We start from the raw sequence: 14743 nt of genomic DNA on the forward strand, positions 1-14743 counted from the left end.
CCAATTGTATTCCCCTCACTAAGTCCCAATCAACTTGAAAAAGCCACAAAACAATTAAGGCGATGCCAAAGGCTAATGCAATCTCAGGGTTTGCACCTCAGGTTTTGACAGACAGGTTTGTTTTTTAGGAAACAAGGACGTCATGTATTTACAAAAAACACATTCTGGGGGTTTATTCTGAAGGACCATAAGATGTAGCAAACAAGGCGTGCCCTCCGCCCAGTACAGCTCGTGATGAGACGTGTTAACTGTGTCCTAGCTGGAGAGATCTTTATGCAGCGTGGTGGATGGGGGGAGCAGACGGAGACAGACAGCGAGGCTGACGTCAGTGTTTCTCCTTGTCCCACATGCATCTTTAAAGAGCAGCTCTACTGCTGCTGCATGCCAATTACAAGAAGGGATGGTGTCTCGCAGGAAGTGCACACACTGCTGGCCTGTGAGGGGCAATAAAGAGCAAGGTACCGGATCATCCGTTTACGATGGAACAACGATTCATTTTATTGTTTTTTATTTGAAAATGAACCAGTCATTTTTTATTTATTTTTTACACCATCCTTCCGCTCTCATCTTTTTTATTATTCCAAATGGGATATGAGTTCTTTTTTTCTTTTTAAAGGTTTAACATTGTAATTTAAGTTTTTCTGTCCATTTAGGGCCCAAATAAAGAACATTGTTGTGTTAACTAATGATGTTGAGTGTCTTGGCCCTTATCTATTCTAAAGCTCCCTTTAGTGTCCCATTTCACATGTCTCCATTATGCTCGCATTTGTTTTGCATTCAAGTGAATGTATACTCATCCCAACTGCCTCTCGACAAACAATGATACACATGTGGCCAATTCTTCCCCCGTGACGTGGTTGTTTTCCAGTAACGGCACATGTGTACCTGTGGAACACTTCTAATCTGTTCATCTGCGTGTCCTCAAGGCACCTCAACATAGCGTACTACCAGTAAATGATTACCAGCTGCGTGAGGCCGGGGCGCCAGCATTGTGCAGACATTTCCACGCATGCGTCACTGTGGCATTCAAACCTGTCCCTGCTTCCGGCTGACGCGCAGCAACAGGAGAGCCGATCAGAGGCCATTTTTAGACAGCCTCTGTGATCATTTTTCCTGTGCCTGTCTCACTCGGACACTATCGTTCCCTCACATGGTTTATACGCCCTTTTTATCCCGCGTCCAGAAAAAGGTAAAAAGTTGAAGTGGGTGGAAAAATCCAACATGGCCTGGATGTGTTTGCTTAAGCGTGTGTGTTTGCTTAGCACACAAGCAGTACAGATGATGCCCTCTATTGCAGATGAAGAGGCTTTTTTTAACAACGAGAAAAGTGGAAACTTAAAACAGAACATGCAAAACAAAACCAGGAAGTAGTGCAACACAACTACTACTCTGCAAATGTGGGAGCTCTGAAGAAGTGCTTGTTGTGATGTTTTACAAGATATATAACGGTAGCTCTGGAAAATACAGACTCATGCCCAGTGCGGGCGGATGTTTGGTTGAGGGAGGGGTCAGCTGCAGGTTATTGCAGCCCACTATTAGAGGCTAGTACTTATTCAGAGCTCCAGGGACTGATGAAAGAAAGCTTTAAAAGGAGCAAACCTGATTGGCTGGTGCTGTTGCTGCGTAGGGGACACTTGTGGCAGGAGTTGTTGCTGCAGAGACAGTAGCAGGCGAAGCACTGTACATCATTGGGACTATGTTTTCAGGGTGGGAAAGGAGGAGGAGGAGGTGGAGGAATTGGTTGGAGAGGGAAGGAGGTGGTAGCAATGGAAAGGTAGCATTATGGTAACCAGGGCAACAGTTGTGATGCGTTTGTTGTCGTAGATGTTGTTGATGGTGGGCAGGATGTTACAGAGAGCCAGCAAGCCATCGTTAAGTTTACACCGGCAGATGGCATGCACCCATTCACAATGCAAAGCAAGGAGGACAGAAAGAAAGGACGAGAGAGAGAGAGAGAGAGAAAGAGCATGGGAGAAAAAACAAACAAAAACAAGAGGAGAGAAGCTGATTACAATCACAAGTAAGGAAATGTAAACGGAGAATCAGTTTGCTGTTTTTCCCAGAGAAGTTGAGCGCGCAAGACACCGATTACAATGAATCAATGGCGCTTTCTGGCAGCGGGGATGGACATTTTGTTTTTCTAATTCATGTGGGCTGACAAGCAGGAAGGCGCCAGGCAGCTCCGTCATGCCAAAAACATGCTCCTCTGACAGACGCTTACAATCATTATTCCTTGTCATCCATTTCCCATTATTGCGGACTTCTTGTAATTCCGATCCCCTTTTAGTGGAGAAAAATACTGGAATAACTTCTCTGGGAAACTGATTTCAATTTCCTGATCAACACAGCACAGCAAACAGACAGTAGCTATCCTACAGCTGAGAGAACAGTGTTCTATCATCGTGTACACACATTAGCGAGTAGGTCAGGAGGGGAGGAAAGTCACAACTCTTTCAGGTGACACAAACAAACAAACAAACGTGTTTTCCATATATTATCTCAGGACAAGCAAATAGACGTCTCCTGGTTTACCACCACTGCCACAGGTGGACATGCGGTGACCTATTGTCTCACCTGCAAGGGTTGCAGATATTGCCCCCGACAACATACATTATACAGTGTGTGTGTGAGAGAGCAAAGGGAAGGGCAAGACCTACCAAGACCGCTAGTAGGAGTCATGCACAAGACTGACCCTGTTGTGTTCATGCAGAGAAAGACAGAGAGGGAGAGGGGGGAGACAGAGAGGGAGAGAGAGAGAGAGGAGGAAATAAATGGGTTAATTGAGAGGGAGGAGATCAACAAAGTTAGACAAGACAAAATAAAAATATCTACAGTGGAGCAAGCAGAGGAGTCCCCTTATTCAGTTATAGCATAAGCGAGGGAATGCTACTGTAGGTTCTGAAATAACGTGTGCTATGTTGGCAAAGCTGGATCAATGATTATTGGCTTACAGATGTGGAGTAAATGATAAATAATCAGTCATTTACTGAGTGGCATTTGTTGTACTTCTGTTAATAAAGTTGATACACATTGTTCTGCTGATCCACGAGCAGCCAAGCTGCATTATTTAAAAGGGAATATTCTTTTGTGTATTCTTACTTTCTCATAAAGTTCAGTGGCCACAAGACCGATGCAAATAACATAATTGTGGAAATATCAAGGTTCAGTGTCACTACAGTATTACAGTCAACCTTCTATATCTGCTTCCTATCGTTGTTTTTTCAATCTCCACCTATCTGACACCTGGCCGATCTGTAATAACATTATGTGCAAACACGACTTTAACCCAGGGCTACTTCCCACACACTGATACTGAGGGGGAGGGAGGGAGAGAGGAGGGGCTGTCAGGCATCTCAAACAACAGGCAAACCAAACGATCAGGTGGAGTGAGGGATGGGAGTCTCATCCTCATGACTCAGTGTGGCTACAGGCCTGCACATCATTTTAGCAAGTGACTAGAAGAGGATTGCTCTTTTAAAAGTGTCCTTTTTTTCCGATATTGATGCACCTCAAAACATAAATCACTTTTCTTCTTAAAAGCCTCCTGATCATTAGAATCAACTGGGCTTGTTTTTCTCCTCTGGTATGCTTTGGTGCTACGGTTGAGAAAGGTGTATCGAATCCAAGTTTTAATACATCGTCTTTTGTATGGCTCTGATCAAAGCCTGCACTGCCCTTCAACCTGGCAGACACTACGTGGCAGAGTGTAGGGCTGGCACGGTGAATATTTGGAACATTAACACACACTTTCATAGCAGGAATTTTTATGTACGTCACTCAAACTTATCAAAAGAAAATCTAGGACTAAACTCACGAAACCGATCATGAGTGGTGATCTTAGCACAATAAGATACATTTGTGATAAGGTTAGATAAGCACATTCAGTGGGTGTCTGTGCGTTTGCATGCTCGAGATGAGTGCCTGTGTTTCGAGGCGCTCTCACCTGTGGGAAAGAAAGCGGGCTGCTGGAGCTGTGCGTTGGCCAGAGCCTGCTGGTAGTGCAAAACACTGGGGTTGAACAGCGAGCCGTTACACTTCTCCATCGCTTGTCTCTTTGGTAGGGGCTGGAGGATGCCGTGGGGGAACGCCTGGACACACACAAACACACACACACACACTAGATTTGATCTGCATACTTACACAAGTGTGATATTTGCAAATGTGTTATTTGTCTAAGCACAGCACAACAAGGCACAAGTGGAAGCTTGCTGTAACTATCACAAGGACAATGAGAAACTACACCAAGGCAAGGCAATCAACAACACATTACAGAACATAATTTAACGTTACATTAATACATGTACAGTACAATCTAGAGTTGCTACTTGCGATCAAAAATATTTAGAATTTTACAGGGTTTCACAAAAAACAAAAGAGCCAACTTAAATTGTGTGAGTGGCTACAGTACAATTAAAGAAGCTACATGCAAAGCAAAAGGTGAAAGGTCAAAGTACCAGGTCTACAGTTGCCTCGAGGGGTCGCTTCATTGCTTTGGCAGTCGACTGAGTCTTTAATTAGCAGGCAGCGAGCACATGATGGCAGTGGGCCAATGGGATTCAAGCGTATTAACATACAGGTAACAGCAAGCAGAGGTGCGTCATGGGGGACAGCATTGCATTGTGGATAGGTGAGAAGGAAAAAAACAAAAACAAAAATAATCTGAATGCAAGTATACCACATACAAAACAATAGGCATGCACATAAACAAAAAACTGTTTTGTTTACTTCAAAGAAAACTACCTTTTTTGAATTAGTACAAAAAGCAAAAAAAAGCATCTATATTATCCTTCGGTTAACAAAAAGCAAGTGTCTATGATGTATTTCAAAACTACTGGGTAAGCATTTACTTGTAGTAAGTAAAATGCAGTAGACACAACTGATTCAGATAATAGGCTTCACACAGGTAGGGTGCTACACACAATGATTACAGTGCTTCTGGAGGGGCTTCGGCCGTGAGAAAAGTCTAAAACACCCGTTGGGATGGGAGCGAGCTCTGGTCAAAGCCCCTCAAATAATAAACTCTGCACTCACAAGTGGACAGATTTGTGTAGGCAGATTTTTAGCCGAACAAAAAGCAGATCAAATACTTATTTATGGTGGTGTCAATTCCCGTCTAGTGCTTTAAACGCTACACTAAATGGTGTGGCTTGTTGGTGTGATCAATGAACTTGGGGAGGTGACACAATGTGAGTCATAATCACAGAATGTGGAGTTCTGTTTATTCTTACATTCCTCCTAGAAACAGCACGTATCTTAAGAGCGTTTTACATTAGTATGAAGCTAACCCTAACGAGGTAGTAACTGTTTAATTTATTAAAAAAACGTACATCCGTCACTGCTGAGAAAAAAAAGAAAAGATGACATGGATGTGATGAGCACACATTAGAGGGGTGCATGCACTCCTGCTTATTGGATGCAGATACTCTATTAGTATATGACATTATAAAGAGCGGCAATGCATTGCTGCAGTGTTAACACACGTAAACACCCTGGTTAGTGCAAATGGAAGATGGCCAATTAAAGTGACATGAAAAGCAGAGATGACCGCATTCCACTTGCAGTGAGGGAGAAGATTACAGCATGGCAAGCAGCACATAATGTGGCACAGGAAAACAACATCATCTCCATAATAGGATCTTCTGACTGTAACTGTATCAGTTAATGTGTAACCTTATCTACAGCACACTTTAGCCTATTTGCTTAAAAAGAATAAAGTGAATTATGGATAATGATATTACCTATTTGCAGCAATACAGGTTTTATGGGGCTCCGCTTCAACAAAAGGTGCTTAAGCTTAGGCTAAGGGCTAAAAGAAAATTGGATTAAGGTGCTGACTAAACAACTCATTGTCCTAAGGTTAACCCAGCTCACCTCTGGCAAAGCCAGCAACTGCTGAGGGCAAATTGGGTTATAAAGTGAATAAAGTGGGGCATATGAGGAACACCAGAGGCTCAGGATTGTAAAGAATGCACAGGGACGATTTACTGCTTGTTTGACTGAGCATCGTGTACCTGATGGGGAAGTTGTTGAGCTAAAGTTCTCCTTTAAGAAAACAGACGGGGTCAACGTCAGGTTACAGCGCTTCTGGGTCTCAGGCTGTCTTTTATTTATGCGTGTTCCAATTCCTTCTTGTTTCCCTGCTACAAAATTGACCTGTCGACTCGTCATTGGCACTGCATGGACTTATGGAGGAAGGACAAAGAGAGCAAGCAGCGATGGAGCCAGCCAATGGCAAGAGGTATGTGCATAAAGCATGCCCATGCCATGGAAGGAGAAAACACACTGGCGCAGTACAAGGTGTGCGAGTGCAGCAGCCACTCATAGCCTGGGACACACACACACACACACACACACACACAGCCAAACCCTTCCGTCTGCATCTCAATCTGTCTGTCTCTTCCTCAGCATGTCATGGGATTTTCTCCAACTAAAGGCAGAGGAGGGTAAACCCCGCCCGTGAGGCTACATCCTCATCCATCCCCGATTCAATTTACACTGATCTGCAGAGAGCCGCACTTATCATTGAGAGCAGGGAGGGGAGGTGGGATGGGGGGTGAGCCAGCACATTGTCTCTGTATGAACCAAGGGCATTGGAAAATAAAAGCATACTGCGGTGAGATAATAACGGATTGTTCTTGCGACATTATACGGATGCACATAGGTCTAACTAAACCCTGGTTATTGTAAACGACGGCCTCGGCTATTGTTGGTGAAGAGTACGCCGGAGTCCACTAGAATGAACCAGCAGAGGCGGGTATGTTTTATACAGCAATAAAGCAGCGCTCCACATTTCATGTTACTGTGGGTGTCATCGGCAACAGCATGTGTGTACACATATGGTGTAAGCCGGGATGATTTGTGATAATGTCACGTGTATTCAGAGTGTGGTTACGTGTGTACAATTGCCCAAGAGATCACCACACAATAATGTATGATCTCCAATTTAAAAATGGTGCCGATATTAATGTAATTTGTGTGAAAAGAATGCATTAAATTGTGTTAAATTACTCGCTCTTTCACCCCCCCATAATAATTTGTTTATTCGATGCGATATAAAGCCTCACTGGATATTACAATGAAAGGCTAAGCTCTTGAATTTTAAGGTAAACTGTATATAGGCGCTATAAAAAAAAGCCTTATTGTCCCATCCTAACCTTACAAGCTCCTTCTCTAGAAGTACTGCACTGTAAATATTTGTCTGGCTACTACAAGGACCAATATGAGTGTAGAGTAGGCAGGCTGTCGTGCTGAGCTCTCACCATGGCTGCAGCCGTGGCGGCGGCTTGCGCGGCCACGGCCGTCTGGTTGGCCTGGTGCTGGGCGGCCTTTATCTTGGCCTGCAGGTGGGCGGGGGGGTGGAAGTACTTGCACTTCTCGCGGGAGCATCGGCTCTTGATGTAGTCCATGCAGACGGTGACCGTGTTGTCGCTGGTGTCGATCATGGGGCTGTCGCTCGGGTGGGCGAAGCGGCAGTCGGTCTCTCCGCGGGCGCAGTTGCCTCGCTGAAACTCGCGGCACACCTGGGAGCGAGAGGTGGACGAAAGAAACACGCAGACGTGGACAGACACACAGGTGTAGGGATGCCAAAAAGAGAAGGCAAAGAAATAAGCAGAGAACTACATGTGAATACTTGAGCTTCCAGAACACGTCACAAAACATTATTCAACACACTGGCTGCTTCTAATTAAATTGTTTTGGTGTAGTGCATGATCAACCAACTAGTACAGCCATCAAAATCACCAAGATAATTTATGTTTTTGGAAGTATTTGACGTTAAAAAATGGGAATCCTGACACATATTTCCATACTTCACAGCAGGGGAAAACACGCTTTCAAACCATGTGCACTATTTTTACAAAAGAAATCCTGCACGATGTCTTTCTTAAAACAGTAAGGATTTACTTTATTCTGCTGCATCAGACTTAAAAATGCCATGTGTTTAAGCGCAGGCGATAAAAGGTATAAAAAGGTCTGAGCAGCGTGAAACTAAAGGGCAATGTGTGCCAAACAAAATGATTGTGGAGTCACTGAACCAGTCCGTGCTCAACCGCTCATGGCCGGGCATAATCACATGGGGATCTGCTTTTGACTTGCACTCTGGGACTGAAACGCATGTACACACACACGCAGCTTTTTGAGTGGGAGTGTATACATGTCTCACAGGGATACTGTTTCATTAGAGCCAACTTCATTCAGTTGCTAAGTGATAGCACTCCCGGAGAAAAACACATACAGGCGCACACCTACGCATCACCTCCAGGTCTTAGGGAGATTATTGTTTATCTTCCAAAAATATAGTGGGAAAGAAACGAGTGTTGTTTGCCAAGGGGCAGATGGAGCATGTTGAAGTTGTCGTAATTGAACCATTCTTTACTGCCGCTGTCTAGCAAGTACCAGTTTGCGTTGAGCAATATCCAACCTTAATTACTGTAGGCCTTTTTTCTCGCGTTATGTTTCTGATACTTCAATTATTTCTGTACTGCCGTTAGAGGGCTTTTTTATGACTTATTCAAAGACAACTCTTAACTGCATGCCTTTAGGTCAATAATTACTCTCATGCATCAGAAAACTTGCTTTAGGTAATTACACAACAAGTGGTTGCATTCAAAACGTTCTTGAAAGGTTAAAGATGTGTGTATTTGTTGCCATGACAACTCTTTTGGTACCCAGGTTTTTGTTCCCCGGTATTTACGGCACAGATTGAGTGAAACCTTGAAGAGAAATGTATTTGTGACTATTGTACTGAAACCATAAGACCCTGTCAATACTTCAGAGCTATGCATAATAGTCATTAGTCGCACATATCTCACACCCATAATCACAGGTTTCATCATAATTACACTTCAGGACTCTCCAAGACAACACCAGGTATGATAAGCTGTCGTGCTCTTCTTGTGTGTATGAGAGAAAGAGATGCTGTGATTGTCACCTCCAGCTTGTCGGTACGCAGCAGTTTCTGGTTGGAGGAAGAGCCGCTCATGGAGATGGGCGGGCTGCCGGGAACCATGCAGGGGCTGCTGGGAAGGATGTCCGTGGGCACCAGGCCCATACTGTGGGACATGGGGGTCAGGTAGGGGGCGTAGCTCAAACCGCTGGACCCAAGGCCCTGGCTCATTGGAAACGTCTGCTTTACAGGGAGAGAAAGACCCGGATTATTCGAGCTGCTTTAAAATATTCTGTCCTTTTTGTTTAATTAAAAAAGGTAGTCAGGGACGAAAGAAATGGCTGATGTAAAAATGATGAATGTAGGGAGAATGGGGAATGGAAGGTGAAAGGCAGGAAGAGGGTAGAGAAGTTGGAGGAAGGAGCGACAGATGAGTGAGAGGTGAGGTGGGGGAGAGGGTGTGACCGGTAGAGAGAGAGCCAGGGGAACAGAGAGGAATAGGTTTCAGAGAGAAGAGGAGGGGAGAAACAAGAGAAGAGGGTTTTTGTAACCTCTATGTATCCCAGGGAAGGTTTTGCTGAGTGAGCATGTTCTTTTTCGGCTTCACCCAGCGTTACATTGATGCAGTTAAACGCGTTCACACCTGGCAGCTGCCCAGTGCACCCACAGCCTGACTGCAGAGCGACTCCCGGAGAGGAGTCTGGGAGATTTGTGCTTTTGCTCAAGGCCATCTCAATAACTTAAAAACAAATGCGTGAGCTCCCGAGAGATGTTATCTGAGAACGAGGTAATCTGAGAGAAAAGCGATAACATCATGGCATCGAATAAAATACGATTTGCTCTCAGTGAATCAAGCACTGCTGATACTTTCGGAAAATGACACAGGGATAATGAAAGCTTCATAATGTCTTATTCAACAGAGCAACACTTTGAGCAGCACAACAACAGCTATTTTCCTAGTGAGTCACGTTGCGTGGACACGGACTAACCATGGGTTGCATGGCGGTGCCGGGGATCATGAACTGCATCTGTTGAGACAACATGGCCGCCGCTGTCTTCTGCTGGATCAGGTTATTTCGCCCGTTGATCTCCAGCTGGGTCTTCAGGTGAGCGGGCGGGTGGAGGTATTTGCAGTTTTCTCGTGTGCAACGGCCCTGGGCGGGGGGAGAGAAAAACAAAGGTTCTTAACAATCTGAACAACTCAAGTCTCTGATCAACAGAATATATTTTGATTTTGAAGGAACATGTTGTGCGTCTGCCCGAGGATGTGGCAGATTTTTGGGCATTGAGTTTGACACGGACTCAGAGCAGAGCAAGTGCTCGAAGGCAGCATACATATTCACACTTGGAACGTTTAAAAAATGAATTAAGGAATGTTTGTTCTGATCCAGTGACGGCAGCAGGTTGCCCTCGGCAACAAAGTCGAAACATTACCAGTTTCGGTCTTTCTGGCTCGTTAACTCCGGTTCTTACTCCTGCCTGCACCTTGGGCACACCGACATGGACATGAGGAGAGGTGGACAAAGGCAGGAGCTCTACTCTCCCCATCGTGACCAAATCTCTGGTTGCACAGGTCACCCAGTGTTCTCCGTGGAAATGCAAATGCAGGGTTGGCGGGGTCAGGCTTACAGGGACCCCGCTGAATGGAGGTAATTACGCCATCAACCCAGAGGCTAATGGCAAACACGATAATTCAATATGGATCCTCGATGCGGTGCTTATTGTGATGAGAGTGGGCGGAAGAGAGGAAGGAGGTCAGGAGGGAGCCACACAGTGAAGGTTAGTGGTGCAAGAGACTGGAGAGTAAAGGAGAGGAGAGGTGGAAGAGTCTGAGCTACTACAGAGGGGAGACAACAGGGAAAGGCCAAGAAGACAAAAGGGGAGGAGGTGACATGGCAGGGTGAATATGAAGGAGGGCAGAGGGAGGTGAAGCTGAATAAGAATCAGTGTAGCATGAGGACATAACTCCACAATACCATAATAACCATTTTCTCTCGTAGTAAATGTCACCAGATAATATCCTGATGGTACGACGATCTTAAACAGGCTATAAATACTCTCCTGTCAAAGCAGGACACACACGGCTTGAATTAATAACATTAATAACGACTGGCTGGCATGGCCTTCTGGGTAACTGGGGAACAGAGCCCGTGTTAATATTATTGAATACACCTGTGCTTTTCTTTTCTTTTTTAATCAACCTTAAATTTGATGACCCAATATTGATTGTTATGGTGAAAAACAAACATTATGAAATGTGGTTTTGTGATTGCAAACATGAAACATGAAAAGAAATGTATAAAATACTACATTATTCTTTTCACACTATTCTAAGTAAAGCTCTTATCTGGAACACATCCCATGGTTTTTTATGCAAATGAATAAATACAAGATATGGATTTTTTCCGTTAACACAAAGGCTTGAGAGCCCAGAGTGTCACTCACCACGCTTCAGGATTTGAAGGAGCTCCTCAACCTGTTCGAGTCCATATAGCCACCCTGAGAGCTTTGTTTTGGTACATGAGGTGGGCAGGCAAACAGACAAGGACTTTTAATAAAGCCTGGCTCCCACTGTAAATAACCAATGATCCTCAAGTCTCATCAAAGGAAAAAGTAATAAAACCTGGCTATCCTTTTCTTCCTCACAGATATTAAAGCCACCAAACAGTACATCAAAAACACTGCTTGTTACAAATGATTTTATTTTACCTGCCATAAAGGGTATTAAGGCTGTAGGCTTCTTCGTAATGCTTCCGTTCACATGGATACACACACAAAGACATGATATTAAGGTGTTCTGCCTGCGGGGGGTTGAAGCTGCAACGAACCACTGATAACCCCCCCAACGGTTCACGTGCATAAAATCTCACCTGCCCACACATACGCACATTAAATCACAACAAGCGTCGCCCCCACACACACTGCGCACAGGCGTGTAGATGTAGAACCGTGTTGTGAAGCCCTGTCCAGACCAGAGGAACCTTAGCATGGACCCCCGCAAACTGAAAACCTCAGAGGTGTGAAAACTAATTGGAGCCTTGTGCACCACCACAGAGAGAAGTGTGTGTGTGTCTTGTTTATCTACACCCACGAGAAAGAATGCGTAGGCAGGTGTAACAGAGCGTGTGTGTGTGCAGGAGAAACTGTGTGGGCGGGTGTGAGAGTGTGTGTGTGTGTGTGAGAGAGAGAGCTGGTGCTGCTCTGGACGGCATCCCAAACGGAGTCTGCAGGGAAGCACAGCATCCACCGCGCGCCACGCAGAGATCACAGACATACACGGATACAAACACTCACTTATGTGGACTTAAAGTGAAGCCATAACGTTCCCCCTTTTGTTAATCTATAACCTGTGAGTGACAGGTGCTTTTGGCAATTGCTCATCATTATTCTCCATTTAAATTGATGAAGTAAACGGAGAAGAGAGTGTTCCATAGCGCACAGGCGCTGTCGCACTAAGTGCAAGCCTCAGACTCGTAAAACCTTCTCCTTTCATTCCGTCCAACTTAGTTTTAGAGGCTTTTATCACTTACGCATTCATGATCTACTGCAAGCATTGTGCAAGTTCTTTGAATACATTAGCTTTGATTTGTCTTCGGCCTTTCTTCTCGTCTAGTTTAGATTTGAAAAAGCAAATAAATTAAGCACCTTTGCTAAGACTGTCGTGGTAATGGGATTTCTAACGGGGCGAGGAATTCAGTGCCGCTTTCAATTATTTCAACACCCATTAATTGCAGTGAATTGATTTACCTCAAAAAGCTAGTACACAGTTTGAAGAACCATCGCCAACTCCTAATATATCCACACATCTACAGTGGCAGGACTTCTGTCTGGGTTGGTATCTAACTGTCAAACATTAAAAGGTAGCATTCGTATATATTTATCTATTCATACCACTGACGATGAGAGGATGTCACAGTGGCAATAAGAGTAGATGAGTCAAAGGTTAGTGGGCGTTCAGGCTGGAAATAGCACCGCGTTGAAGCAACACACAGGTCTGCATGGTGGGGGTATGTTATTACCGACCCCCAGGATCACTGCTGCATCTTCAATCCACTTTTCCTAATGGGTTCTATATGAACACGTGAAACGATCCAGGAAGTCCGGTTTATTATACTCTGAAATTGGATTACGTCAACAATCGTCAGCGTCCTATAACCTCGGCTTAAACATGTTAAAGTGTCACATACAGCGTTATTAACCGTGTCTCTTTCCAGGCTCCGCACAGTCTATGGTGAGGGGATATGGATTTGCTATTAATACGGTTAAAGGAGATCAGAAATGGCCCGTATCCTTTGGAGGTGTAGAATACAAAAGAGGAGATTTCAGGAGAATTTGAGCTGCGTTCGTACTGCAGATATGAGGTCAGGTAGTCCAAGGCTGAATTCTGGGATAATCCTATCCTACAAAAGACATCCTGGTGTTCACAGCTGTCATACAGTAACAATGCTGATAAAAACACACACCCACACACACACATTACTGTGCCTTCATTAAACAGTAGGGAGGTGTTAATTTATTGGTACTCTGCACAGCAGTTAGAAAGCTTTCACCCACGTCACGTCTTTCTGATTAGCTCCACGTCAGGGTGAAAATCCAACATCTGCTTTATGGCAGGAGTAACTAATGCTTTGATACAACATGGAAGAGCCAATACCAAGAACTGGCAGTGCCAAACATTCGTGATGTCCATGAAGGATGCAGGCTGCAGTCTGAGGTGTTTCCCTGCGATGCTTGCCGATTCAAAGCACATAAGATGAGGTAAGCTTTGAGGAAAGGCGGCGCCGCATCACAGAAAAAAAAGCAGTGGGGTGGTCCGCCGGCGTGACAATGACGGTGCTAAAAAACCTGCGAGCGTGGCTGATGACAATGGCGTGGCCTTGTCTTTTCCAGAGGGTGGCAGACACACAAACACCTACGGAAAAAGACACACACTGCTCCTCGTGTCTAAGCCACCCACTCGGAGCAGAAATCCATTCATCACAGGCATTGCCTCCGAGAAGCAGTCTATGAAAAGGATCTTTGAAAGCACCAAGGCACCTCTGTGACTCACGCACCAGCCGCCGGTTTGTAGCCATAGTTACACGGTGATATTATACCTTTCAGCGGGGTCGCTTGCATGGCAACTCTTATTGTAGGCTGCGCCGTTGCCCTCGTGCTAAAATGCTATGATCCACGCTTTGGGACACACTAATAGCGGCTTTGATTCAGATTGGATAATTATGTCCTTGTGTCGCAGTACAATGAAGGAGAGATCAAAGACAGATACCCAAATCCATTGCTAAACAAGATAGCACTTAATGTTTGCCAAGTTTCACATGTAGTAATAGTGATATCAATTAAACATGTGCTCCATATTAGAGTTGATCCAGAGGGGAAGGGGATAAAAGGAGATAATTTCATGAACAGATTAGGATTAAACTCACTTTACCCATCGAGGCTCTTTCAATTGTTTTTACTTCTTGTAATTAGGTCGCAATAATTACTCCTGGAAAGCCGCTCTGGCAGAAGATGTCTTTTTATCTCTCAAACAGGCAATGGAGCACACATTCCAACGTCTTTTATTTTGAAATGTAGATTCCTGCTGGTATGTGAATGTTACCCTTTTCTGCCGCGTTTTGAAGACCAAGAATAAGTACACAATGATGGTATTTATTTTTACAAGAGATATACAAACAACTATTTGTCATAATCAACTAATAGTTTCAGTAATATATCAAGTAAAAACTAGCATTCCTTAACTGTTTATGCTGGCATGTGTGCCCTAAACCTTTAGCAAAGGGAAGGGGGAAATCCTTTGCCACAGTAAACACACTGGCAAGAGAACAAAATAATCCTTCCACAGAGTGACAGACTGCTGAG

General features: G+C 44.5%; 1 protein-coding gene across 10 annotated transcripts in view; it reads right to left on the reverse strand.

The window, feature by feature from the left end:
• The window catches only part of mbnl2 (muscleblind-like splicing regulator 2), a 41978-nt gene that overhangs the window by 2476 nt on the left and 24759 nt on the right, over positions 1-14743 (reverse strand). For 2 of the 10 annotated variants that reach the window (XM_034101151.2, XM_034101156.2), the window contains exons 3-8: positions 9874-10038; positions 8930-9124; positions 7260-7520; positions 4455-4508; positions 3944-4088; positions 2658-2693 (exon numbers count right to left, since the gene is read on the reverse strand). In XM_034101151.2, the coding sequence (XP_033957042.1) occupies positions 2658-2693; positions 3944-4088; positions 4455-4508; positions 7260-7520; positions 8930-9124; positions 9874-10038 (856 nt within the window). Of the gene's footprint in view, positions 1-1599; positions 1695-2657; positions 2694-3943; positions 4089-4454; positions 4509-7259; positions 7521-8929; positions 9125-9873; positions 10039-14743 lie in introns of all 10 variants that reach the window. The other 8 variants (XM_034101190.2, XM_034101163.2, XM_034101197.2 and 5 more) reach the window with 8 other exon arrangements.

This window comes from Pseudochaenichthys georgianus, chromosome 2, assembly GCF_902827115.2.
Source record: "Pseudochaenichthys georgianus chromosome 2, fPseGeo1.2, whole genome shotgun sequence".
Classification (NCBI taxonomy): Eukaryota; Metazoa; Chordata; class Actinopteri; order Perciformes; family Channichthyidae; genus Pseudochaenichthys; species Pseudochaenichthys georgianus.